This window comes from Podarcis tiliguerta, assembly GCF_965153285.1.
Source record: "Podarcis tiliguerta genome assembly, chromosome: 1".
NCBI lineage: Eukaryota > Metazoa > Chordata > Lepidosauria > Squamata > Lacertidae > Podarcis > Podarcis tiliguerta.
This window is the reverse complement of record NC_139534.1, coordinates 90,256,247-90,284,205: the sequence shown is the minus strand read 5'-3', so window position 1 is coordinate 90,284,205 and position 27,959 is coordinate 90,256,247. Positions and strand designations below refer to the sequence as shown.

General features: G+C 43.9%; 1 protein-coding gene across 2 annotated transcripts in view; it reads left to right on the top strand.

The window, feature by feature from the left end:
• DPF3 (double PHD fingers 3) overlaps positions 1-27,959 on the top strand; it is a 183,791-nt gene that overhangs the window by 93,777 nt on the left and 62,055 nt on the right. For both annotated transcript variants that reach the window (XR_014501965.1, XM_083398927.1), the window contains exons 4-5: positions 23,750-23,877; positions 25,146-25,241. Coding sequence is in view for 1 of the 2 variants with exons in the window: in XM_083398927.1 (XP_083255053.1) it covers positions 23,750-23,877; positions 25,146-25,241 (224 nt within the window). In the remaining variant the exon portion in view is untranslated. The remainder of the gene's footprint in view (positions 1-23,749; positions 23,878-25,145; positions 25,242-27,959) is intronic.

Below are 27,959 nucleotides of genomic sequence, written 5' to 3'. Positions count from 1 at the left end.
TGAATTTAAGTGCGCCTGTAATTTATACCCGTCTTGAAAGACCTACATTGCCTCCCAGTATGTTTCCAAGCACAATTCAAAGTGTTGGTCCTGACCTTTAAAGCCCAAAACGGCCTCGGTCCAGTATACCTGAAGGAGCGTCTCCACCCCCATCGTTCTGCCCTGGCGCTGAGGTCCAGCGCCGAGGGCCTTCTGGCAGTTCCCTCATTGCGAGAAGCAAAGCTACAGGGAACCAGGTAGAGGGCCTTCTCAGTAGTGGCGCCTGCCCTGTGGAACGCCCTCCCATCAGATGTCAAAGAAATAAACAACTAGAAGAATCTGAAGGCAACCCCTGTTTAGGGAAGTTTTTAATGACTGATGTTTTAATGTATTTTAAATCTTTTGTTGGAAGCCGCCCAGAGTGGCTGGGGAAACCCAGCCAGATGGGCGGGGTAGAATAATAATAATAATAATAATAATAATAATAATAATAATAATACTATGGGGAACTGCAGTATTTATGTTGGGGCCAAGTGTTTTTCTCAATTTTAACACTTGACATTTGGGAGGGCAATGTTATCTCCTGATGATGGTATGCCTCATGATGAAATATGCCTCATGATGGCATATCCTAATAAATATTTGCTAAGGCTCCATTCCAGCCATAGCATGGTTGTCTGTGAAACAACTGTGGGTGCAATTCCATATAGGAAAATATTTTGTGTGTTGTAGTTTCCTACATAGTTCAACAGATAATCACAACCACCTGAAAAAAGTAGTCATGCAGCTCTTGCAATGCAATGTGTAGGGAATCCTTCAATAATGTGTGTGTGTGTGCTTATATGCATGGTGTGTCACAAGGAATCATGAGAACTGTAGTTTTCACTGAACTGAAGGCAATCCATGACAGTGACACACCGAAGAAGAAGAAGAAGAAGAAGAAGAAGAAGAAGAAGAGGAGGAGTTTTGATTTGATATCCCGCTTTATCACTACCCTAAGGAGTCTCAAAGCGGCTAACATTCTCCTTTCCCTTCCTCCCCCACAACAAACACTCTGTGAGGTGAGTGGGGCTGAGAGACTTCAAAGAAGTGTGACTGGCCCAAGGTCACCCAGCAGCTGCATGTGGAGGAGCGGGGAAGCGAACCTGGTTCCCCAGATTACGAGACTACCGCTCTTAACCACTACACCACACTGGCTCTTGAATGTAGACTGTAAACTTGAGAACAAGTACCGTCCTAATGTTGACATTTGTAAATGATATAAAAATGCTTCAAACAAATACTTATAAAACAATATAAATGCGTATGTTTGCGTTCCTTTATATTTCCAGCTTTGCTGTTTTCTGATTTCCTCCTCATTGCCAAGCTATTAAGAAATGAAGAAGGGAAGAATCCTTGTGCTTCTTTATTGTTAGCAGTCAAAAACAGTTAAAGCACTAGGAGAAGGAGGGTGTTCTCATACTGTTCAGTTTTGGAGAGTAGGAGCACCTGGATGTCTAACTGTATATTTACTTGCAGGATTTACTCTTGATAAAATCCCACAAAAGTGGCAGCCTCTTCTGGGCAAACAGGAAGACCCCAATCCCTTTTGCAAGCCACATAGAACTAAACTGGTGTGTGTGTGTGTGTGTGTGTTCCCATTTGTTCAGATTCAGTTTTATTCACCAGAGAGAGAAGACCCAGTGGTAAAGAATAGGTCTTCTCTGTTTGAACCATTGCAAAATTGGGCGTATTTGGATCTTAATTTGGCTTAATCACATTTGCCTTCATCACAGAAAGTAGCCAGATGGTCAATAATGGAAACCAAACTAAAGTCTGTTTAGCAATCCTAACATCTAATCTATCTATAGCATGCTCAACACTGTATGTATAGCATAAATATCAAAGACTTAGTCATGTCTCAGCCACAAAAAAATAAAGTATTTAATGAATAAACCCAAAAGCCTTTTTTCACATTAGCATGTTTCCACAACTCCTCCCTCCAGCCATACAGTAGAAAATGGGAAATCTCTCTGAAACCAAATGTCATTGTCCAGCACCGCACAATTTAATTTATGTGTCTGTCTGTACGTACTCATTTAACAGTAATTATGGACTCTTTTATCTACTGTGATCAAATGCTAAGTAGCTGTTTTCGAGTGCCCTTTGACTATGGTATCCTGGGAGGGTTGTTCAATCTGATGCTGTAAGATAACATGATCAAGAGTCTGGTGATGTTAATTCTTGTCTGAAAAGAAAACCCAACAGAGTCATATTAAACATTTATTTATTATGGCAGAAACAATGTCTAAGTTCATCCGCAGTATCAACTTGAAATAGTGATTTAGTCACATTGTGTTCTATAAAGTATTTAGGAATTACAAATAGTTATCTGTGAAAAATCAAGGAAAGGTTTTTGGATGAGAGAATGTGTCAGAAGAACATTGTGGTAGCATACCACAACAACCCACAGTAAATTTTCTGCAGCATGCTCAGCCTTTTTTTTGATAACCTTGTGGGAAAGTATATCAGAGAATCCACAAAGCTGGAGGGGGGGGGAGCAGAGGGGAGGAATTGTCCCAAGGGAGTTTCCCTATTGCCCTCCTCACTCTCCAAGAGGACCTTGCAAGCTTTTGCAAGATTAAAGGTGTTAGCTGCAGGTCCGAAAAGTCAGCTAATCTGCAATTCATAGCCCTTTTTAGATGCAAGGAGAGTGTTTCCTGAACTTTTAGTAATTGAAACATATGTTCTTCTGAATTTAAATTCAAATTTTCCATCTGAAGAAGTTTATGTGGAGAGTATGTAAAAGCAAGAATTATTTCTCCTCAGAAGACTCCATAAAGATTTGTTTCTGCATGAGTCACTAATCTGGGCTTGCCTCTTGATTGGAAACAGGCAAGTCCAGAGCAGTAAATCTTGCAAAGATACGACAGGCAGCCTCTTCTGTGGGTGGATGACTTGGCCAAGGACACAATCTGAGTATATATGCCAGAGCTCTGAACACCAAACCAAGCCTCCTTTTCTTTGACCAGACAGATGGCTTGCTGAACATTGCTACTATCCCTCAACCCCATATTGGCAGACACAAAAGGAAAAACTAATCCAGGCAACCTCACATAGTGTTACCACTCCACGTAATGCATCTTTCACTTATTGGATTTGGCGCTGAACGTGTGATGATAGCCACTAAGAATTCAGTCCTATACACATCTACTCAGAAGGAAGTTCCTCTGAGTTGTTCCCAGATAGGTGTGTGTGGATTTCCACCTTAGTTAGATGGCTAAAAAACAACAACAAACCAGGTATTTGGAAAAGAAGTCTATCAACTAGCTACATGGGTTCCAGTCTGCTTCTGGGCCTGGGTCAAGTAGGGATGCTTTAAGAATTCATTGGTTGTTTTTTTTGTACTCCAGTATGAACTCACTAGATCCACAGTTTCTGGAGTAATGTGCAGATTGGAACATAGCTATCCATCAGATTTTACAGTATGCTTCTTTGAATGTTGCAACAGTTCTTACCTCAGAAAGTATATCAAAATGTTTTAAAATTGTGTATTTTGACATGGAACACTTTCAAAATGTTTTATTTCGGTCTGTATTTAAATATGAATTTTAAAAATAAAACCGCAGATGAACATGGGGATGAGGCAGAATGGATTTATGAGGAATCATATGTGAAAGCAACGTGGTCTGCTTTTGACCATTAAATGCTCCTTAGAGCTTAGGACCAGGATATTTGACAGACGGCCTACCTCCATATGCACCTACCCATACTTGAAGACCTTTGGTGGGGAACCTCCTTTGGGTGCACTCATCAAAAAATGTGAGGCAAATGCCTACCACAGAGAGGGCCTTCTCAGTGGTGCCCCCCCCCCCCAATTCTGGAGTGCTTTCCTCAAAGAGGTTTACAGATATGCGTTTACTCAGAATGCCCCAGCTCTCCCACCCCCAATTTAGAGAGGTGGGGAAGCACAAAAAGACAACATGATGGGCGTGATGAGCCAGCCCTCTGCCTCTGTGGTGGAACGCAGACTGTGTCCTGAGGGGCATGGACTGAATGTGATTCCTTTGCACAGCCCACTGCACAATATTCCGGCATGCCTGTGCCCTATTAAAGTCTCAAGTGCACGTGCACCCATTGAATATCTATTGATTTACAGTGCCTGGTAATATGAACGTGTGATTTATTTAGGACCCACAAAGGAGTATTGATTTTTTCTCCAACCTTTTTGACCTTAAAAAAAAAAAACGGCAATGCGGCCCGTGTGGTCTTTATGTAAAGTGACCAGTGGCACAAGGTACCAATCCTTACATTTAGGCTTGTCTTCCTTCTTTTAGATATTTCTCTCAGATCCCTCCCCCCCCCCCCGGCCACCTCACTGTATCCTAAGCTGTGAGCCAACCTCACTCCTCCCAGCTATCCAGTTAACTTTTCCTTGGGTGTGCTCGGAGAAGTGGGTTTGCGAGCTCTGTTTTCCCTGCTTTTTGCTGCTCAAACAAAACATACATAAATTCTGGTTTGAAGGCAGAATTCTCTTCAGCTCCCCTCCCCCCCCCCCATCTTTCAGGCAGGCTATTTCCTCCTCTTCCCTTCTCGTTCCCCCTGTGTTTGTTCAGACGTTTTGAAGAGGGGTTTTTGATTTTAGAAATCAGAATAGAACGTATCGTTGCACTTTTCGCCGCAATTCTATTCTAACAGGGTGGAGGAGGAAGAAAGAGGATAACATTCACTAACAGAATAATGCTAGAAAAGAACCAGCACCTGTTTCTTATTAAGAAGCAGTGCTGAACATAGATGCTGGAACCAGGGAGAGCTAAAGACCAGGCGTTTCTCTTGGGAGAGATGAAGAGTTGCTTGACTGTCCCTCTCCCCTTTCCGAGGCCTTCATGCGTCACTGTGGAGTTTGAACTGCCCATGGCTTAGTTCATTCCTGAGAGATAGCAGGTGGCCTTCAGCGGAGAGGGATTCTAATCTGAGGAAGCAAAATACTTTGTACGTGGTTTCAACTGCCTAACCGATGTCCTTCATTCCGTGTTACTGTCCTTAACTGTTTACAGGATTAGCATTTTCACCAACACACCATTTTGGGGTGTGGGGGGAAAAAGGAGAGGGCAATCTCAATTTTTCTTTCTTTCTTGTCAGTGAGTGTAATATGGCATCTGGGTTTATGTGTGTGTAAGGTTAGCCCTGCTTACATGCAGATCTCTATTTGCATTCCTGTGTTCAGCTCGGCTTCTGTAATCACATTTGTTTTACTGGGCAAAAGGTCTTTTCAATGGCTTGTTGACTCAGGAGGAGACTTGGGAAGCAAAGAAGGGCTGCCAAGGTTTTTGTTATCGCAGAGACAGCTTGAAAAAACACAACTCTCCCCAGCTAATAACCTTCCCTCTTTTTATCAGGTGTTAGAAGGTGTGTTCTATTGTATGTATGAGTGTGTATAAGATCCTGGACAACTTCAAAGAGCCGTGAAAAGGTTGAGGGTTAATCCCAACAAGCGCTGGGCATACTTCTTTCTTTCATTTCCACCAAGCATCACTAGTGATACTTTTGCTTGTGTGCATGCCTAGATCTAGCCTTCAGAGGCTCTTCCCCCTTCCGAATTCCAGCTGAGAGGCTCCCTTGGCATCCATGCTCTCAAACTAGGCTGGCCAGATGCAAAAGAGTCCTCTCTCCCTTTCATAGTTCTGTAGAGGAGGGAATATTTCAGCAGATGTACCTTATCAATCAAGCACTAGAGCAAGAATGGAAAGACTGAGTGGGGAGGGGGGGTCTTAAAAAAACAAGACAGCTCAGCTGAATTGCTATTCTCCACCACCGCTTTTCTGTCATGTCTATTGTGGACAGCATTTATTTATTTATTTAACATAATTCACATATCATTTTATGGGCGGGGGAAATTAGAGTGGGATGCACCCCGGAGAAAAAGTGCAGTACCTTCAATGGATTGAATAGTTGGTTGCAATTCCAGTGATAACTTTCAGTGGAAGAGCAATAATTGGATAGTGCAAGGTATCACCCATCTGGAGGTACCCTTTGACAGATAGCATGGTGGCATACAAACAAATAGGGCTATGTGGAAGTAGAACAGAAGTGGTCAATGCCTGCTCCTTTAGGAAAGAGAAGGGATGCGGGTGGCGCTGTGGGTTAAACCACAGAGCCTAGGACTTGCCGATCAGAAGGTCGGTGGTTCGAATCCCCGCGACGGGGTGAGCTCCCGTTGCTCGGTGCCTGCTCCTGCCAACCTAGCAGTTTGAAAGCACGTCAAAGTGCAAGTAGATAAATAGGTACCGCTCTGGCGGGAAGGTAAACGGCGTTTCCGTGCACTGCTCTGGTTTGCCAGAAGCGGCTTAGTCATGCTGGCCACATGACCCGGAAGCTGGACGCCGGCTCCCTTGGCCAATAAAGCGAGATGTGCGCTGCAACCCCAGAGTCGGCCACGACTGGACCTAATGGTCAGGGGTCCCTTTACCTTTAGGAGAGAGAGGGTGCAAACAGCTTAATGGGACACAGATCCAGTTTGGTATGGCAGTTAGATTGGGAAGACATAAGTTCAAAGTTCACAGGCTGTTCTTGGGCCAGTTACTAGCCTTCAGCCTATGCTACATCACAGTGTTGTGGGGATAAAATGGAAGGTGGCCAGGATAAAAGTCTAATTGATAGATTGACTGATATTGTCTATTTAGATAAAGCATTCTCCCCCATGGTAATTGCAGATTACACACCTTCCCTGTACCACACAGTTTGTCTTTTTGATACAGTATATGAAAATCCCCATTTACAAACCACTGGCAATACTCTTTTTTTTAGCTCTGGAAATGTTTGCTGCCTTCTTTCTGCGCTTCTTGTAACATGTGACAACTTACTATTTTACCAGTGGCATTCAGCTGACTTTGCTTCCTGTGATTTAATAGCAAAATTGCTAGTCCTTCAGAATGACTGCCCCAGATATACTGTTTAATGAAGCTAATACGTTATATAGAAACGTAACATGGCTACTTCAATCTGTGAATAAATATTTGACGTGTAATCTGCTTTTTGAGATAACACGTTGTGTAAGATTTACTGCATCTTTTTTTTACTATGAAATAAGCCACATTCTCTGAAAAAATAAATGCCGCTCTACCAGTGGCGTAGCGTGGGTTGTCAGCACCCGGGGCAAGGCAAGTAATTTGCGCCCCCTAACCCGTGGATTTTAGCACTCGGGCAGAGAGCTGCGAGTGCGAGCGCCCCCCCCAGATGTTGCGGCCGGTGCGGCCGGCCCCCCCTGCACCCCCCACGCTACGCCACTGCGCTCTACTTATCCCCCAAAGTCCTCCCTGCCTCCAGCAGTGTTGGAGGTCCTGTTGCACTTTTTACTAGATAGACAGGCAGAAGATGCAGATGGAGACAACCTATAGATCAGATCTCCCCCCCAATGTGTAGACAGGGCAGAGTCAACAGAAGGCACAATGGCTGGACTAGGGAGTGTTAGCTCCCTTCTTTCTCCAGAGTGTCTGGGGAAACCCAGCCCAATGGATGGGGTATTAAAAATAATAAAGTGATAATAATAATAATAATTCCATGTGATGTTACTTGCATGGTGGGGAAAACATCTGGACAAGATTACAGGGGGAAAACAAACTGTTGCTTCAGAGTCAAACTTCAGTGCTTCTCCAGTATTTTCAGAAGAAAAAGATTTATTTATAGTGCTTGTTTGCCTTTACACCATAAGTAGTTCCCATGTATTCAATTTGTAGAATTCATTTTAAAAAATAATTAAAAAATCCATGCCTTGAATCAGTACAGAAAACTACTGTTTTAGGGCCAGCAGAGGGAGTAATATTACAGGATTTATTTTGTGTGTATGGGGTTTGATTCTGCTTTCATTTAAGCTGATGTATGTCAGAAGTGAGTTTGTTCATGGGATTAACATAAAACTGTGCACTTAAATTCCTGACTGCTACACCAAAAGCACAGGTGCAAAATAGAAACGTATAGCCATAAAAGATCTGTCACTGTAACTTTTTGTAACTCCAGCCAGTACAGGTGCTCAGATTTGTGACTGCAATGCTAGCCAGTCATTTATGCAGGTGATGGGAGAAATGTGCACACAGCTGGAAATTTTTTAAAGTTTTTAATTGAAGCCAACTTCCTGGCTGAATAAGCATGCTGCTTTTATATGGCAAAGTGTTTTACCTCTTCTGTCACCTGAGTGGCAGCAGTGAAAACTTCCAAAACTTTTCTGGTTGTGTGAGCTTATCTCCCTAGTGTGCAGGGATATGGCTGTCTAGGATCATGGCCCTGGGTTTTCATGTGCTGCTGTGTTCATGCCCTTCAAATGTACAGCTTTTTACTCTCTTTTGGGAAGGAAGGGAATACAGACGTACTTCTAGTTCAATATACTCTTTTTCTAAGCAGTTTAGAGAATGATGGGATAGGCTCTTATTCCCAAATCTTCTGCCAATCCTCAGAAAAACTACAGCCTGGTTCCTGCCTCCATGTTTTACATTGGTATAGCTATCCATGTAATTGTTCTAGGCATGGAGTACAGTGGTACCTCGGGTTAAGAACTTGATTCATTCTGGAGGTTCGTTCTTAACCTGAAACTGTTCTTATCCTGAGGTACCACATTAGCTAATGGGGCCTCCTGCTGCCACTGTGCAATTTCTGTTCTCGTCCTGAAGCAAAGTTCTTAACCCGAGGTAATATTTCTGGGTTAGCGGAGTCTGTAACCTGAAGCATATGTAACCCGAGGTACCACTGTACTATAGCTAAAGGATGCCACACATCAAGATTGGGTATGAAGTATGAACATTGTTTCACCTATTACTCTGCGGCTCTGTTATTGCAAGTACAGTGGTACCTCGGAAGTCGAATGGAATCCGTTCCGTAAGTCCGTTTGACTTTCAAAACATTCAGAAACCAAGGCACGGCTTCTGATTGGCTGCAGGAAGCTCCTTCAGCCAATCGGAAGCCGCGTTGGTTGTTTGGGTTCCAAAGAACGCTTGCAAACCAGAACACTCACTTCTGGGTTTGCGGCATTTGGGACCCAAGGTACGACTGTACTAGCAAGCTCTTTTATGCCTTTGCTAAAAATGTCTGGTCCTATGGATGTACCGACAGTGTAATAAGCCCATGAATGTCACTAGCTGGCAAAAAATGTTTGTAGTCTGTTGGGGATTGACAGAGGAGGACCAGGGTACTCCCATCATTCCTGCAGCAGCCCACTGCATTTCTATACTGGGTCTAGAGGAAGGATCCTCCAACTTTTTTCTGATGAAAATAGGTACGTCCTAGGGGAAAGCGGGACATTCTGGGAACAAATCAGAAACCTGGACGGCTTCTGTAAATCCGAAACTGTCCCTGGAAAATAGGCTAGAGCACGCCACCCCTCCTTGTCCACCTTTTGAACAAGACTCAGTGGCAGTTATTTTTTAAAAAGAATATTTACAATGACCTAGCGGCTTAATTTAAAAACTGCAACACTAAAACAATAACTATCAGCCAATTAAAGGGATTGGGAAGCCACATTGTGTGCTACACCCACCTGCTAGAACAGGAGCTGAAACTAGTTTTTGTGATTTGACTGTGCCATTTTTTAAATTTAGAGCTGTTTTTTCTTTCTTTCAATTTATATGCCATTTAACTGCAGTCATCTCTATGTGGTCTACAAGTAACAAGTACCAGAAGTTCCCTCCAAGCTGTTGGTTTTTTTCCATGTGCAAAATCATCATATAGGTATGATTCCAGTATGCCATACATTTGCTCTGAGTATCAAATATAAGCTTCTCTGTGTGGTTTTTTAACTGGGAAAACTGCATGGGGAAAATGAATAACCTCTTCCACCAGCACTATGGTCCAACACTGAATTGACCCCACCCCCAACCCACCCCTGCTGGTTTCTAAGACTTTTAGAAACCGGGGGGGGGGGGGGGAGCCTGTAGTCTGGCCCCTAAAGATGGAGATGTAATAATATTTTTTATTATTTTTACCAAGCATTACTGGGGAGACACGATTGGCCATATCTCCCATGTGGTGTCTAGTTAAGCCAGAACTCTATAAAGTTGATGCAGTAATAAGTGTGTAAGGAATCAATGCAAATTTTCATATGTGCTATGTGTTAAAAGAAATGTGGAATTGTATTTCATTAAAATGTGATCTTTTAATTTTATTCCGTTTTATAGGTCTCTTTGGCAGATTAAACTGTTTAGGAGGTTGAAATACGATAATATTTAAACAGTGATTCTCCCCCTCCTCCTCTCCAGTGTATACTTTCAATGAATAAGCAATAAATGATATTAAATTCCATTTTGAAATGTTACAAGCCACGTTTTATGGATACATAGAGAGCAGTAAGAGCTAAAAGATAATTTTCCTTTGTCCCCATCTATTATTCTCCCCTTTTCTTCAGCGAATGTTTTCAATCTGTCATCTTTATTCTTCTCCCGGGTAAACATTTTACAGCCTCATAATCATTTTACACTTGATGGATATTAAATATGTTTTTTACAGGTTTGCAATTCATTTCAATATTTCCCTACATTTTGTACTTCATGTCCTAATAAAATGCAGGTATTTTATGCTAAAACATTCAGACCCGGCAAACACCTGCACTTTCCAAGTAATAAATGGATTTGTATGGGGTATATGGAAGTGGGTATGCATGGGAAGGAGAGCTGGTGTAATTCACCCTGGTGCAAGATCTATGTATATGCTATGGTTTGTTAAGGCCCCACTCAGAGATCATATCTCTAATGCACTATTTTTTGAGTTCATAAAGTGAGTTTGGTATTGCATCAACATCTGGCAGGGGGAAAATAACTAAAGTTGCACCTGTGTATATATGTGAAGGAATGATAAGGGATGCGGGTGGTGCTGTGGTCTAAACCGCTGAGCCTCTTGGGCTTGCCAGTCAGAAGGTCGGCGGTTCAAATCCCCACAATGGGGTGAGCTCCCGTTGCTCTGTCCCAGCTCCTGCCAACCTAGCGGTTCAAAAGCACACCAGTGCAAGTAGATAAATAGGTACCGCTGCAGTGGGAAGGTAAACAGCATTTCTGTGTGCTCTGGCACTCGTCACGGTGTCCCGTTGTGCCAGAAGCGGTTTAGTCATGCTGGCCACATGACCTGGAAAGCTGTCTGTGGACAAACGCCAGCTCCCTTGGCCTGAAAGCAAGATGAGTGCCGCAACCCCATAGTCGCCTTTGACTGGACTTAACCATCCAGGGGTCCTTTATTCTTTACCTTTACCTGACCACCAGTGTGCATGAAAGGGGGGGCAGTAATATGCTCTTAAATGGGCCCAATATTGGGAGAAAGGAAGATGGTTAGGCAAGCCTCAATTATGCCTCTTAAGAAGATGGTTATAGGTGTGCCTGAAAAGTAGCTTGTCTTTATATCCTATCCCTGTTCCACTTTGAGTATGACTATGGCTTAAACTTATACTTCAGAGTCCTATGATTTTAGAAATACTACCACAAGAAAAAAAGTAATAAAACAGTGCCCTGTGTAGAGCCAATCGATTTATGATCATTTAACAAACAACATATGCTGTAAGAAAGAAAAATAGGCAAAGTTTGGATTGTGAGTATCATAAGCAGAAGACAAAGTGTCACTCTCTGTAAGATCCCTTTCGCTAGAATGAAGTTCACCCTAGCAGGGAATTTAAAGTAATGCTGTACCCACAGATGATCCTTCACATACATCTGTCATTGTAATCTAATGCTCATTGCTCTGCAAGGTGCAAGCACAGCAGGAGAACTGAAAGCAGTGATGTTAGATCTGTATGTGGTGCTATGGATTACAAGCCTGTCAGCAAACAATGATAATGTTAACTTGAGGGTATATGCCTGCAGCTGCTGTATCTGCCAATAATATGGTAAAATACACATAGTTTATGGGGTTTCCCCCCTCAAAAGACTTTCGTGCCATCTTGCAGGGCAAAATCATACCGAGGTGGCTTCTGTTAAAGCCATAAAATACAATAGATAAATTAAAACCACAATGTAAAACAGTATGACATTAAAACATAGTTCTCCCCGAATTTCTCTGAAAACAACATTTTGGAGCAGATGTTTCTGCTCAAGCAAAAAGAAAAAAAAAGATTTTTTTTTTGAGGAGAGATTAAAGTTTTGATCAGGCAAATTCCTCACCAGAGGCATGGGGGTTTCCCTATCTATCTAATTCTATAGTTTTGTGATTCTAGCTTTTCATATCTGAATGGACAAATCAATCAACTCCCTCTTAGAAATGATGCCTGAAAGGCATCTAAACTGTCAGCATGATGGCTTGAACCAAAGCATACCTAACTTCTCTTTGCAGTCCTTCAATCCCGAATCTTAATAGGTCTCCTACTGCTTTGATGCATGCAGAACACGTTAATGGAGATAAGACGTCTCCCAGCCCACTGTGCCGTTTGGGCTGTTCCGTCTTCCACACTAGCTGTAGAAGAGCAGCTCACCAGCCAAAGATATCCGTAGATTGATGAGCTTATTACATCGTTCTCTTCAGCTCCTAAAGTCCTTTCCTCCCTCGCCGGCAAGGCACCTAGGCTAGGCCTTGCTCATGTTCTGCAGACAGATGACTGTTGTGGGGGAGCGGGGTGGGTGGGAAGGAGAAGAAACGTAGTTTAATGAATCTCGTGGCCAGATGTTAACGAACGAACACACTGACCTTGCCAGAGTACCCAAAGGAGCCTGCACTCCCCTTCCTTCTGAGGGGCAAGGCACCCCAGGTGGCTCCATCTGCCTGGTGTTTATCTGTCTTTCTAAAAGGAACATGACATGCCTGCATTTGGCACGGCTGTTTAGAAAAGACATTTCATTGCACATCAAGGGCAGATGACCAGTCATTCATCTCCGCAATGTGGAGCCTCTCTGCAGCCATCAATCTTTTCTCCCAAACCCGCAGCTTCTTGGCTCCTCATTAATCAAATGAAGGGAAATACAGAGGCACCACTACTCACCCCCCCCTTCATTATCATTTGCTTTTCTCCTCAGATGCAGTTCTCCTCCCCTCACAGTCTTTACTATTTTTGGTCAGGGAAGGCGGAGGCACTGAGAATAATTTATTGAGTGTGGGGATTTGTCTCCACTTCCCACAGTTTGTGCTGTCATTTGGATAGATGGCAGAGGCTGATAACTCCCATGTTTCACTTTCAGATACGCACGGTCATATTCCGGGTGTATTCTCCAAAAGAACTGCTTTTGCTAGATCAATCCATCTGGTCCAGTCCTCTGTGGCCAGCCCAGCAGTCACAAACAGATTGCCATCTCTTGTTCTCTGGGCCAAAACCTTCAGTTCATCAGCTGAATCTGACCAGTTCTCTCTATATCCTCAGGGCAAACAGGCCCATTTTACTCTCTGCTGTGTGTTTCCATTTCTGATTTTTTGCACTATGAACCTTTCAGCTATGTTAAGGCTTCCAACTCTATATGCTGCATTTTGGGCTAAAGCTCCCCATCCCCTGGAATGACACCCCAGAGACTTTGAATGTTACCTTGTTCACAGTTTCTCTTTTCTCCCACCGTTCTGATTCTTGCTGAGCCCGCAGGGCACATTTCCCCCATCTGCATATTCTCTGCTGCCAGAAATCTTGTTTATTTCAGTGCTCGTATTTTTTATCTAAACTTTATATAAAAGCTTCTGGCATAGCCTCCGGTAGCAGGCAGAAATTCCCTTTTCAGACACCTCTTATTGGTATAATAAAATTACACATCTCTTGCCACCGTTTGGTGCTAGCGGGGCTAATGGCTCCATGACAAAACTCTTTCCGTATCCCTGCAAATAGCAGGGATGGGGAACTCTTTCCAGACCAGGGGCCACACCCTGTTCTGTGAAACCTTTCAAGGACCACAAAAGGGGGTAGAACCCAGAATGTATATTTTACCTTTGTACAGTACAGTGGTACCTCGGATGCTTGAGGTTACAGATGCTTCAGGTTACAAACTCCGCTAACCCAAAGATAGTACCTCGGATTAAGAACTTTGCTTCAGGATGAGAACAGAAATCATGCGGCGGCGCAGAGGCAGTGGGAGGCCCCATTAGCTAAAGTGGTACCTCAGGTTAAGAACAGTTTCAGTTAAGAACGGACCTCCGGAATGAATTAAGTACTTAACCCGAGGTACCACTGTAGTCCAGTTTTACATATATGCACACCCAGGCAAGCAAGAGGCCTTCTCAGAATTTGTGGACACAATCTAGCCAGGCAAAACTCTCGAGGAGAATGCAAAGCATCCCATCACCCCTACATATCTGCAGTGGACAACACAAACATGCAGTTTCCTGTCCTTTGGGTTGATTATCAAATCTTAGGGTGAGACAGGGTGGAAGTAAAATGCTGGTGTCCCATCCCTACAGCATCAATTCTCTCTCGTCCATTTTGACTTTGTTAGTCCAGAGCTCAGGGCATGAGTAAGTACTGACAGGCTAGCCTTATGTTGTATTATGCTAGGCCAATTAATATGCTTGTTCCGATGAAGGAGCTCATCCCATCAATACTGAATCAGGAATATGGTTTTGTTCAGTAGTCCTCCCCCCTCCCCCCATAAGTAGCTCTTCCTTTTTTTCCGGGAGCATTTGCAAGGTTTCCACATGCAGAAGACTGATCCTTAAGACCAGTTAATCATTTTGGATATTGTGTGGAAAGATACTGACTTTGCCCTTCAAGCAGTATCCAAAATGGTAAAGTGAGTGACTTTTCTGTCTAAAAATGTTTCTATGAATTGCCCCCTCTTTATACCTAGGATACTTACTTGATCGATTGTGGAGATTTCTGGGACAATATTTTTATAGTAATATGTAGTGCTTTTTTTCTGGGGTATGCATACCCTTAAATATTTTGTGAATCTAAGTTTGGCCTCATTGAGGGGCAGTATTTCAATATGAGTAGGAAAATCAGAGTAAACATTTTTTAAAGAAAAAAAAGCACTGGTAATATGAATAATATAACTTACAAGAGAGAACTTCTATAAGTTTGTTCTTGTTTCTTATGAGGTGCTCTACTGAAAGAGCTTTATCTTCCTGTTTCTGTATAGTTCCTATGACAGGCTAGAATATCACACACAAACCTCTCAACTGCTTGGAAATCATCTGAAATATTTTGTTTTCTGAGGGCATTCACAGTTGGACTGACAATACTTTAAAACACGTTCTTTATTAAGCTATTTACATGTGCAGCTCTTCAGATAGCTTTGTGGCGTATTCTGGATGGATATCTGACAGTGTGTTTTAAGAGTGTGTTTGTGTTCCCATTTAATTGACTAGAAACCAAAGTGAAGAAAGTTATCATGTTCCTCCCGTTTAAAACCTGAGAAAGCATAAGGGGATGAAGTCAAATGCAGGAACCTGTGATTAAAAGACCTGACAAAGCCAGTGATTTCTAAATGGTGGTTTGGGACCTGATAAATGATTGGAAGAGTATCTGAGAAATTGTGATTATACTGGCTGCTCTCAGATGTAATTGGTATATAATCTTCCCCTCTAGACCTCCTTTATATCTAAAGGTTGTTTCACACATTATACTGAGGTAACCAACACTTGTCACTGAGCATATGTTGTGGCTGATTCTGGGTCCCTGAATGATGGGGATGTTTTGCAAATGTGTCTGCCACCATTACACCTGACATTTTTGGGGTGATATATACAAAACAGCTTAGGTGTACACCTAACAACGTAATGTGTACAGTGGTCCAAGAGATTGCCACCTTTTCTGCACAGGGTAGCTATGTGTCATGCTTTCAAAAAAAAGGTACTTTATACAGAGAGCTGTCAGAGAAAAATACTCTATTCCACATTTTTGGACACCTGCCACTCATAGGGTGGAAGTCAGTGTCATGTTCTTCCATAATTCTGTAGGTGCAAGCATTTCAGCTTGTCAGATGGAACCATCCCCTCTCTCCTCCCCTTGCGTGCCATTCTGGTGGTTCTCCTAACCCGCTACAAGCCAGCTTTTGGGAGGAAATGAGGGAAGCCCTCTTGCACAATCACAGTCCTTGCCCTCTGCTGGCAGAGCTGGTTAGCTGATTTCTACCATACATACCAATACCTTTCCCCTTGCAAACCTTTGAGGTGGCCCTCTGCAAGTGCCCAAGCACTCCCAGAGCCAGTGTGATGTAGTGGTTAAGAGCAGGGGACTCGTAATCTGGTGAACTGGGTTTGATTCCCTGCTCCTCCACATGCAGCTGCTGGGTGACCTTGGGCTAGTGACACTTCTCTTAAGTCTCTCAGCCCCACTCACCTCACAGAGTGTTTGTTGTGGGTGAGGAAGGGAAAGGAGATTGTTATCTGCTTTGAGACTCCAAACCTCCTCCTCCTCCTCCTCCTCCTCCTCCTCCTCCTCCTCTTCCCTGCTTCTGAATTTAGGGACGACTGAGATCTCTTCCTGGTAAGGACAGACTTGGAAATCAGGATTGTGCTGGCTGTCACAAACATGACCCCTGCTTCAAATGTGCTTTCCTCTCCCTGCTGGGCCGGGGGGGGGGGGCATTTGCCCTTTTCTGCCTCAGCAGGGAGACGCTTTGAAAGCCAGGGTCGTGCTGGCTCTCACTGGTGCCTTCAAAGTTCTTTCCCCCTCCCTGCTTCAGTGGCAAGAGGGGTCTGCCCTTTTGTGCATCAGCAGGCAGAGACTTTGAAAGGGAGGGTTGCACTTGCTGTCGGCAGCACAGCTTCTGCTTTCAAAGTGCTCTTTCCCCCCTGTGTGTCTCTGTGTGCACCAGGCGATGCCCACACCACTGGCACGTGGCCCCTGATCACCCATTCACTGCTGCAGGTGGCCATTAGGAAAATGGCTCACCACTGATCTATTTGAAGAGGTCCCCCTATCAGAAGTGGTTGTTTAAGAATGAGAAGAAGGGAGAGTCTTGATGCTGCCCATCAGCACCAGACAGAGCAGCCATACAGTCACTTGGACCCAGTTCCCTCCACTCCCTCTGATGCGATATTTGTTCTCTTTTTCATTATTACAACTTGCTTATTTTTTGTTGATGATTAATAGGTCATCCTACTTCTCTGTCCAGTTGTTCTCTCTAGGAGCTGGGTATGTTTAGCCTAAAAAAGAGGAAACTGTGAGAATCTACGATAGCCATCTTCAGATATCTTAAGGGTTGTCATATGGAAGAGGGAACAAGCTTGTTTTCTCCTGCTCTGGAGGGTAGGACTCAAACCAATGGCTTCAAGTCACAAGGAAGGAGATTCAGACTAACATCAGTAAGAAAACTCTGACAGTAAGAGCCCCTCAGGAGGTTGTGCACTCACCTTCATGGCAGATTTTTAAGCAGAGATTGGATGGCCATCTGTCATGGATGCTTTAGCTGAGATTCCTGCATTGCAAGGGGTTGGACTAGATTACCCCTGGGATCCCTACCAACGCTATGATTCTATAATCAGAGGCGGCATGGCTCTAAATTCCAGTTGTGAGATAGCTAGAGTGGGAGAGTGCTAATGCTCTCATGTCCTGCTTTTCAACTTCCCCATAGGTATCTTGTTGGTGACGAATGCTGGACTTTCTTCAACAACCACGCAGGGCTCTTACGGTGTTTCAGTGTTCAGTAGTAACATCCTAATCAAACTTCTAAAGGGTTGTTATGGTATTCCGGCAGTTTAATATTCCAGAGAGCATTAGGGCAATTGGACACTCTTTGGGCTGGTTTGCTTCCCCTCCAGCAAGGCCAACTTGTCTCACAAGATGAAAGAAAGCCAAGAATTGGTACACTCTGGGATTTTCCTCTTCTACAGTGCACTGGTATGATAAATAGCAGTGGGGAAGCAGGGTGTCTTTGAATTTCAAATAGCTGTGCATTTGACCTAAAGGAGCACTACTCTCCAAATCATACTCCCCACATTAATTTTTCAAGTCTCTGGCTTTTAAAAAGCTCCGCTACTCTTTAAGGAACATCCTTCAGAAGTTTGTTTCAGTACAGTACAGCAAAAGAGGGGGGATTATCTCACTCGTAGATGGTTTATGCTCTTGTCCTAGGGGTGCATGGTTGGCAACAGTACATTTAAATTAAAAAGAAAGCACTCGTTTTATTTAAACAAACAAACAGGAAGACTCAAGCATTATTAAAATCAACTGAAACTTGTTTTAACGGTCATGTGTCTGGTTGGTAAAAGTGGTTACTCAAACAGTAAGTTCTTACAATATTCTGGGGAGATGCTTGGATTTAAGGTTTACAAGAGAGTTTTCTACAACTAAGGGAGGGTGTCTGTCAGTGACCGCACACCACATACAATGGGAAGGGAGAAAGAAGGGACCCAAGAGACTTGTGCTTCTAGGATCTTGACCAAAAGTCACCTCCATCATGAGATGCATGGGCTCCACCTACACAGAGGTAGATCAAGGAATGTGAAAAACACCAGTGTGTGCTCTCCCTCAGTGTGCCATAGAGTCATAGAACTGTAGAGTTGGAAGGGACCCTGAGGGTCATCTAGTCCAATATCCTTTGATAAACCAATAAATAGATTCATGATTCTAACAACATTTAGGAGTCGTGATGGCTATGTACTACCTCCAGTATTGAAGGCAGAGTAGGCCTCTGTATACCAGTTGCTGGGGGGCAGGCGGTGGTCATGAATGAGTGAGTGCTACAGCATTCATGCCCTGCTTTTGGGCTTCCCATAGGCATCTGGTTGGCCACTGCGAGAACAGAATGCTGGGTGACATAGGCATTTGGTCCGATCAAGCAAGGCTGTTCTTATGTTCTCAGTGCAATAGCTTTAAGGTATTGCAATGAAAGTTAGTGTGCTAATCACCAATTATATATTTCATGTTCAAATCTGACTTTCTCCCATGCACCTGTTCTCAAGATGACCAGGAGTGAGTAAGGTCTTTCAAGCATGGAGCTTTACCAGTATATACACGATATTATGCAGAATTCAGTTGTTCTCTGGTTATTCGGTTGGGTTACCTTGGAGCAGACCTTTCCCTTTTAATTGCAAAGTATTCATAGTCCTGCCTTTAAGGCAATTTAGTCATGCACACTTAGGTGTGGGGAAGGTAATGGTTAGGCAGCTTTCCTGCGAAGACAGCATATGCACACTGTCAGCCATCTGCTCACATTCCCACATCAGAGAATCTTGTCTGCTAGTGCAATTTAAGATTTCTCTGCTTGGGGCTGCAGTTTGAAGGAGCTGTTGTTCTAGGGCAGAATCACAGGATCTTATTTTCACATAAGATCCTGGCAATCCTTTATTCCATAGTCAAGGCACAATACAGTGTTCATACAAAAATGAGCCGGGATACATGGTTATGAGAACATTTGACGTGTGTCCTTTTTTTGCTGGTGGAAATGTAGCTTTTATCTCAAGGGCCCTGGCACCTTAAAAGCCTGACATCCCCTTAAATTAATTGGATGGCTTCAAACTCTTGTTCACATGATGAAGTCACTCACACCTCACTTCAGCAGTAGGGGCTCTCTGGGCTAAGGCTGTGTCATATTATGAACAACATTTTAGTCATCATCGTTTAGACAAACAATGCAGGCTGCAAGGAAGTTTCAAAACTGAAAGAGAAGAGTGAGGGAAAGAAGGAGTGGACAGGGCTGGGTCTGGGAGAGGTCTGGAGTGGTGAGGATGGTAAAAGTCAGAGTTGTTCATATTGAGAGAGGTATGTGCAGAAAGGGCATCACAAGACATCTTCCAGAGTGAAATTCTAGAGTACTATGAGAAGCTTTCCCTTTGTTAGGCCAATAAAAATGACTTTGTGGATGTGGCTCACCATTTTTAAATACAAAACAAGCAATTTCCAGGTACCACATTGACCGGACTTTATCATTTTCCCAGCTAATAACCCAGCTATTTGACTAAGGATGTTTGTATATTTTCTCCCGCACCCAATCTTTAAAAATCTACCCCCCTCCCACTTGCACTTTAATGCTATAGAGATGTGGAAATGAGCAATATGATGGATGGATGGATGCAGCTTGTCTGGGTTTTTCACCACCATTTCCCCCGGGGCGCTCCATCTGCTGGCAGAGAGCACCATCCCAAAAGATGGTATCTTTTGCAAACTCGACAGCTAACAGACAGCTTCTCTCTCTGCATATTTCCCAGAAGAAGAGTGGGCTTAATCTGTTTCCCCCCCTCTCCTTCCTGTGGCATATTTCGTGATATTCTTTCTGACTTCCATTGTTCCCAGTGCTCCACCTTAAATAAAAATGCTAAGGGTGGGAAACAGGAATGGAGACTTTACACTCTTGTGACACTGATAGATTCTCATTTGAAACTGACATGAGATTTAATTGCTCACTGAGCCACTGAGTTGCCCTTTAAGGCACATCCTGCCACATCCTGTTAATGAGCTCAGTGGCTACATTCACCCAGCAGTAGCTAGGTGCCATGTGGATACATAAACACACACACACACAGTTATTATTTGAAGATTATTGGGGTTACAGCCCTGGATCTGGGATTTACCATCTCAAATACTATCTACTAGAATCAATCATGATGTACAATTATGTGGTATTTGTTTATGAGAATCAGCTAGTCCAGAGAATCAATGTGACACAGTGTTTGTATAAGCTTTGTGTAAGCATTTCTGAGGAAGCGGAATTGCTGTGGTTTGCTTTTGCACAGCAGCTGTCCCTGGAGTGACAGAGCATCGCTAGAGCTCACCCAGTAAGTATCTCGTTCCCAATTAGAACTTGGAAGTGGAGCTGCTTTTGTGCAGAGAGAGACAGTAGTTTGGATGGCAGCTGATTTGGCATTGTGTTGTGATACATTGTATACTGTATAGCAAATGTAAATGCTGATAGTTTTATTTTAATAGGTAAGCCTAGAGTGTAGGATTTACTGGAGCCTATTGTCACCTGAGGCAGTTTGGCCATCCCCTTAAGTAATGGTAACCATTAGGTCCAGTCATGACCGACTCTGGGGTTGCGGCGCTCATCTCGCTTTATTGGCCGAGGGAGCCGGTGTACAGCTTTCAGGTCATGTGGCCAGCATGACTAAGCTGCTTCTGGTGAACCAGAGCAGCACACGGAAACGCCGTTTATCTTCCCTCTGGAGCGGTACCTATTTATCTACTTGCACTTTGATGTGCTTTCGAACTGCTAGGTTGGCAGGAGCAGGGACCAAGCAACAGGAGCTCATCCCGTTGCGGGGATTCGAACCGCCGACCTTCTGATCGGCAAGTCCTAGGCTCTGTGGTTTAACCCACAGCGCCACCCGCGTCCCTTGGCCATCCCCTTAGTGCTGACTAAAAACTACTTCTCCAGGTTGAGTCTTACCAGGAAGTCCCTCCTACTAGCCCCTCTATGGACTGTTTCTTTCCTCACAAGATATAGGGCACCCTTCTGAGGAATATGACTCAGGAAAATCTGTGTCCCAAGTCTCTCTGGGCACTGGATCTTACCAGTCTCTCTGGCACCCCCCTCCTATCCAGAGCAATCAGATTGCAGAGGTGAGGTTTAACACCGCTTTAGAGCATTTTATCCAAGAAAGGAGATACATGCATTGATTGAACAAGCCCAAAATAATCAAAGTGTGCTCTAACAACTCAACTCACGCTCTGGATTGATACTAATCTGCAGAGTTGACCATAGTAGATTGCAAAGAAAACCATATACTCCCATTTTTTTTAATGAAATTGTGTGTGTGTGTTTGTGTGTTCCTTTGTGAGGATGGTGAAGTCTGACTCTCTTTTTTTAAAACAGGCCACTTGTGTGGGTGGATTTTTTTCCTTTGGGACTGTTGGCCAATCTGCCTGGGAGAGGAGATGTGAATAGCCACTTGCAAATTTGGATTTAGTCAAGGGACAAGTGGGCTTTGAAGTTGGCCTTCTGGCTGAGTATGCTAATTGCTGAAAGCAGATGTGATTAGGAAATGAGACTGACACCTATCGAGGAGGGACAGTGCTTAATTATCACCACTTTATGAGCACTTAAGTTGGCTGTCACTTTGGGAGGAAGCACCCAGGAGTTGGAAGGGACAATAGGTGTGAAACAGCATGCTTCTTGGAATGTGATCATGTCTAGCCTGCTCTAAGGGAATATGGAGGTTAGTTTAATGCAGGGGTAGGCAACCTAAGGCCCGGGGGCTGGATGCGGCCCAATCACCTTCTCAATCCAGCCCACAGCCGGTCCGGGAATCAGCTTGTTTTTACATGAGTAGAATGTGTGCTTTTATTTAAACTGCATGTCTGGGTTATTTGTGGGGCATAGGAATTCGTTCATCCCCCCCCCCCAAATAGTCCGGCCCACCACATGGTCTGAGGGATGGTTTACTGGCTCACGGCTGAAAAAGGTTGCTGACCCATGGTTTAATGGATACCAAATTTATCCAAAAGCGTTTTCTTAATCATAACCATGCAGGGGTGCCAACTTGAATAAAATATTGGGTGGGGGGCACTTACCCCACATAACCAATCGCATGACGCGATGCACGAGCACCATTTGAATGGCAATGACCATCAGCTTTGGGGAGCCCTGGCCCCCTCAAATGTTTTATGGGTGGGGGTGGGGGCAAAGGGAGCTTGGCCCCTAGGAGTTTGCTCCTCTGTAACCATGCCAACATTCTAGTGGTGAACATACTTGGATTATAAAAAAAAAGCCTGCCATTTTGTGGTCACCAAAACAGCAGCCAGCTTTCCTCTTTCAATGGCTGCCTTAGGGTAGGTTCATCCATGAACATACTATCCTTGTATTAGTCAACATTTGGTACCTTGCTGTAAACTGACTCTTATTACAAAGAGATGGTTTGAAAATTCATTATGTGCTGCTGTGACACATGTAAGGCACCACTTGATGGTGCTTTATCAACATGCACACGTGAATTGTATAAATGGATGGCACTTTAAATCTGTTTATCTTTTGGACAGAAGGGTAGAGTAAAAAGAAAAAAAGAAATAAGCACCTCACTGTGGTATAGGGGTGTGCCACTGGGATATGGGGAGTTTCTTCACACCATTGCAAACTTCTTGGGGAGGTTTGTGTGGCAGGTGGTAAGGGCCCACCATTCTTATGGCTCCACATGAATGATTTGCTAAAGGGAGGTAATCATCACAGGGAACAATTTAAAGTGGCCTCCAATATCCTCTCATTTTTGTGCAAAGCAGAACTTAAAATACAAACACTGTTTAAAGGGTGAGGCTAACAGTGTTGGTTGCTCAGACTAAGGCTGGGAAGACTTCAAGCTTGTGGTGGGACAGAAGTCTTTTTTGCTTTTGTTAAAAAAATGGAGATAAAAAATTATTGTTGACCTACTGTAACTCACCCAGAGATCTTCCAGAAGCTTCCAATCTACCTGTTGCTCTCCCCTTGTTTAGACTTTGCATGGGTAACAACTGCTTTTCACATGACATGGTGGGTGAATTCTGACTGACTGCATGGACTGCATGTTGAGAGGGATGTTATATTGTTTTAATATAACAAAGCTCCCTGCAAACAAGTCAGCTAGGAAGAGGTCTAAAAAAAACTCAACACCCCCACTTTTGAATTGTGATTCAAGTCCAGTTTAATGGATTCAAATCCATTGGAAAAATTGACTCGTGTGTTTTATTTCAGAGTGTTCAGACAATGATCACATAAATCCATGTATGACTGTTGCCCATTCTCATTCAGCTTGAAAACCCACATGGCTATTCCTCTATACGTGATGTGCATCTTCTGGTTGCTTATTTACTGTTAGGAACACAAAGTAAGTTGATGACATGAGAGAAGTCTTAACAGCAGTAGAGAAGATGAGCTGGGCAGGACTTCTCAAGAGAGCCTCCTTGAGTGGTTTTCAATTTCACACATTCTGTGATTTATCTGTGCTTGTGCATCCCTGGCGCTGCAGGAAATAACCATAGCCTCTGTTGTTGTATTTGGTTTGTCAGAAGTTGACCTGCCTCTGAAGAAGGATGGCTTCACATCAGAGGGGACCACACTGGAAGCACTGCTGCGTGGAGAAGGGCTTGAAAAGAAGGTAGATACTAAAGAGGAGGACACTCTACAAGAAATCCAGGTGATTAAGTGCTCTTCTATTGGCCTGGTCACATTTCCAGTCTATGTAATACTGAAATGGCTGCTTATAAGATTTTGTGGCTCAGTCTCAACCTCCAGCCTATTAATCTCTTGTGACCTTTATCCCATGATCTACAGGGGAGCACACACAAATGCAAATACCAGCTGCTGTATATAACCATAATCTCCAGTGAGAAGGAGAAAGAAAGAAAGTGTGTGTGTGTGTGTGATTGTGTTGCTCTGTTGCTGTGTAGGTGTGCCATAACCAACTATTGCAAAGGACCATAAGATAATAACAGTTGGGCAAATGCTGCCCACGCAACCCAGTGGGTAGCCCAATTCATTCCCCTTTCCTTCAAGATTAAGGAAAATGAATATACAATAGAGGAATGTGGGAAGGAGTGGATTTACTTTACATAAGACAAATGCACTGCAGAAAGTGCAAATTAACACTGCACCAAATACTGCAGGGGCACCTTGTGGGAAGATACATTTGCATCTCAACACTACATGAAGGGCAAGCATTGTGACTGCAACACTAGTGTGAGTGTGAGTGAGTGTGTGAGTGTGTGTGTGTGTATTTGATATCTGTAGTAAATTCAGGATTTGATACAATTATTGAATAAAAGCATGATGGGAATTGAAACTCCCCTATAGTTTTGAGGTGGAATACTACAGCAAACACTCAAAAGATGCATTCCTGTGTAATGGGTGTATTGCAAAGTAGGGGTGGAAGATATATGTCTATCCATGGAAGCTTCCACTGTGCCCTTTGAGCCTCTTCACAGCCCTGACTGGCTGCTGTTTCATTGCCAGGTGCCCCCCCCCCCCAAATTGGTCATCTTTCTAGGCTACATAATGATGCCACTGTTCCCTGGAAGAAAAAAGCCAAGAAAACCAATTTGAAAAAAACCCCAAATGGAAACAAAGCTCCAGCTAATCAGGGCTGTGAAGATGCTTTGAACAGATGTGAAGAAAGTGAGCAACAGAAGGGTTCCAATAAGGTTTGTGGAAGACTCCCAAACCCCACCTTCTAGCCTTAAAAATGATCAGTTGTTGGCGCTTGGTACAGGCAAACTACATGTCCTCCTTGAGAACAGGTTTGGAACTTTCAATCCATAACTTGAAATGGCCAGATCCAAAGTTGCTTTGTATTTGAACAAAGCCAGAGTCTGCATCCACAATGTCTGATTTCCTTTGCCTTTCTGTTATGAAGCCTCTGTTGTTCTGGGAATTGTTTTTAATTACTGTTTATTGTTCTAACTACAGAGGGTTTTGGAAAATGATGAAAATGCAGATGAAGTGAATGAGGAGGAAGAGATGGAGGAAGATATTCCGAAGCGAAAGAACAGACCCAGAGGACGGGTAGGTTGGCTCAGCCACATGGGGGGGGGGAGGGAGGAGCGAGAACACTATTCTGTTGTTTATATTTATATTGATTGCATAGGTAGACAAAGAGCCTAATGATACCTGTGTTATGTGATACGTTTTGTATGGTATGTATGGCATATGTATTGGTATGTACACATTATAAAGTGATGTGATGAACAAGGATTCCTTTGAATCTTTTGTCTTTTCACTCTCTGATTGTGGTTTTTAATAAAACTGTAAGAGAAACAAACCTGGGAGGGAGAAGGAATGAATGCACACATGGAGATATTTGTGTGCATAGATGGCACAACTTTTATTATTTGGTGCTTGTTTTAGCTGCCTTTTCAGATGGGCTGCAGTTATATCTTTTCCCTTGGCGGTCTCAGTGCAGGGAAGAGCTGGCTATTGATCAGTGCTCTCTGCATGGGTCTTGCAGCTGGAGGCTCTCAGTAATCAGATCCCCTGGCAAGAAACCCACACAGCATGAAGGCAGGCAGCTCACCTCCCACTCTTCATGCTGTCTAGCTGTTCTGGCCCTCTCTGCTCTCTGGAGTGAACTGCTGGAGGCTCTCAGGACTTGAGCAAGCACCAGTCCCTGCAAACCTCCGGTAGCAGACTCACAGCAGGGAGATCTTTACATTAGCCAAATGTTCACAAACTCCTCTATTCTCCTCCATCAATAAGTGGCTTTTATGGGGTTGGGGGGGGGGGAGAGAGACACCCGGGCCACCTTACAATCTGTTAAATTGTAATGTGCCACAAGCAGAAAGCAGGAGGGAAAGACATTGTGCTTGTGGTAACGGTAGGAAAAGTCCACAAGCTATATTTTCATCTTCCCATAAAATCTCATTCTTGCACGCGGCTCCTTCTACTCTTAAAATTTCCTCTTTGGCCCTTGCCTGCCTGCCTTGCCTCCCTTCACTTTATGCTATGGCTTCATCTGGCTGCCCTTGGCTTGGAGATGACCTATTGCACAGAATGAGGCACACACTACATTCGATGGCAGCAGGCGTGCATCTTTGCAGGCAAGTCTGCGAAATTTGCAGTTAAAATAGAGTCGGACGGAGTGCAATTCAAAGGGTCAAAGGGCCTCTCCAGACTGGTGTTTTGTATTCTGCAATTTGTGTTCTTGAGACAATCCTAGTACAGCAGTGGCGGATTTGTTCTGCGATGCTTCCCCATTATCGCTGCCTGGACAGGCTGCAATGGGGCAAAAATAAGTTAGAACATTTGTGCTATAGAATGTTATGGGGCACACACTGACTGGAAATGAAGCAGTGGAACTGCCCTCAAAGCCTTGCGGGTGCAAGCAATATTGAAAGCTGGACTGTGTGTGACAGCCCTGATAGCATCATGAACACAAATCACCAAGAAAGTGCAATAAAAGATATGTCTGGAGGGAGCCCAAAGTGGTGTTTGTGCAGGGGGTACACAACCCTCCCACCACTGGCCTACACTGGAAATGAGTTCAGCAGGAAGGAAAGTTCCTGGGGGTGAAGGAGAGACTGGGGGGAAAGCTGCAGGTGGGAGCAGACTTATGAATCCTTGTCTACATGCCTGCTTGTTTCTTTAAGTTACTCCCTATCTTGACCACCACCATCACCACCACTACTACCACTACTACTGCTAATATAATAATAATAATAATAATAATAATAATAATAATAATAATAATAATAATAATATGTGTATACCACCCTTCATCCGAAGATCCCAGGGTGGTTCACAACAGAAAAATACAAAATGAGAATACAAAACGCATAACAGAGCAAACCATTAACCCCTCTCCCACAAACACTTTCAAGCACACTCACTTTACATATGAATTGGGAAAACCAGCTTTTAAAGATGTGGGTCTGCTGCCATAATGTGTAGTGCCATGGACCCAGTTCACTACCAGCTCAGACTGCCTCTCCATTTAACCCGGCACTGCCTCCTCTGGTTGGCAGTGGCTCTCTCCTGGAAAGGTCTTTCCCATGGTGAGGGTGGGGGCACAGCACTGTGCCAGCCCCTCCTGGGATGCAGTAGGAAATTGCCCCACACTACTATTTTGCTCCTGGCTCTGATCGGGGTTCTGGGAAAACACAGAGTAAATTCTGTAGCCCTGAAGACTGCCCACCCCCCACTTTATAGTATGCTGAGCCTGGAGTACAATGCAGAGCCAGTTAAGACTTTGAAGCTCTGGTACGATGTTTACCCATCAGCCTAGACACTAGGACACATAAAAACCCTGAAGGCGGCCATTGTTAACAAAGCACCTCATCCTTTTTTCCTAGATCTAGAAGGTATGTTTCTTCTCCACTCATCTGCATTAAGGACACCATTGCACTAGATTTCCAGAAGCAATCTAGAGGCCCTTAAATGTATATTTAGGCCCATGTGTTTGGTTGTTTCAGAGCAGCAAGGAGGGAATGATGAGAAATAATGCAGAGCAGCTGATGTGCTGGCCATTCCCAATTTGTGCACGTCCTCCCCTTTCCTGCAGCATGATTTCATTTTTAATCTTGGGCCCCTTCATCTGTCCTTCTGGCAAGCGTCCCTGTTTGGCTCCATCTGAACGCTCCAAGGCTGCTCTGGCGAAGCTTTCCGGCTATGTACATCAATCCCTTGCTGTAGAACGGCAGGAGGCTGAAGGCAGCCATGGATGACTGAATGCCACATGCTGAAGCACTGACAGCAAGCACGTGGCACTCGAGTTTGTGCCTCTGGGGC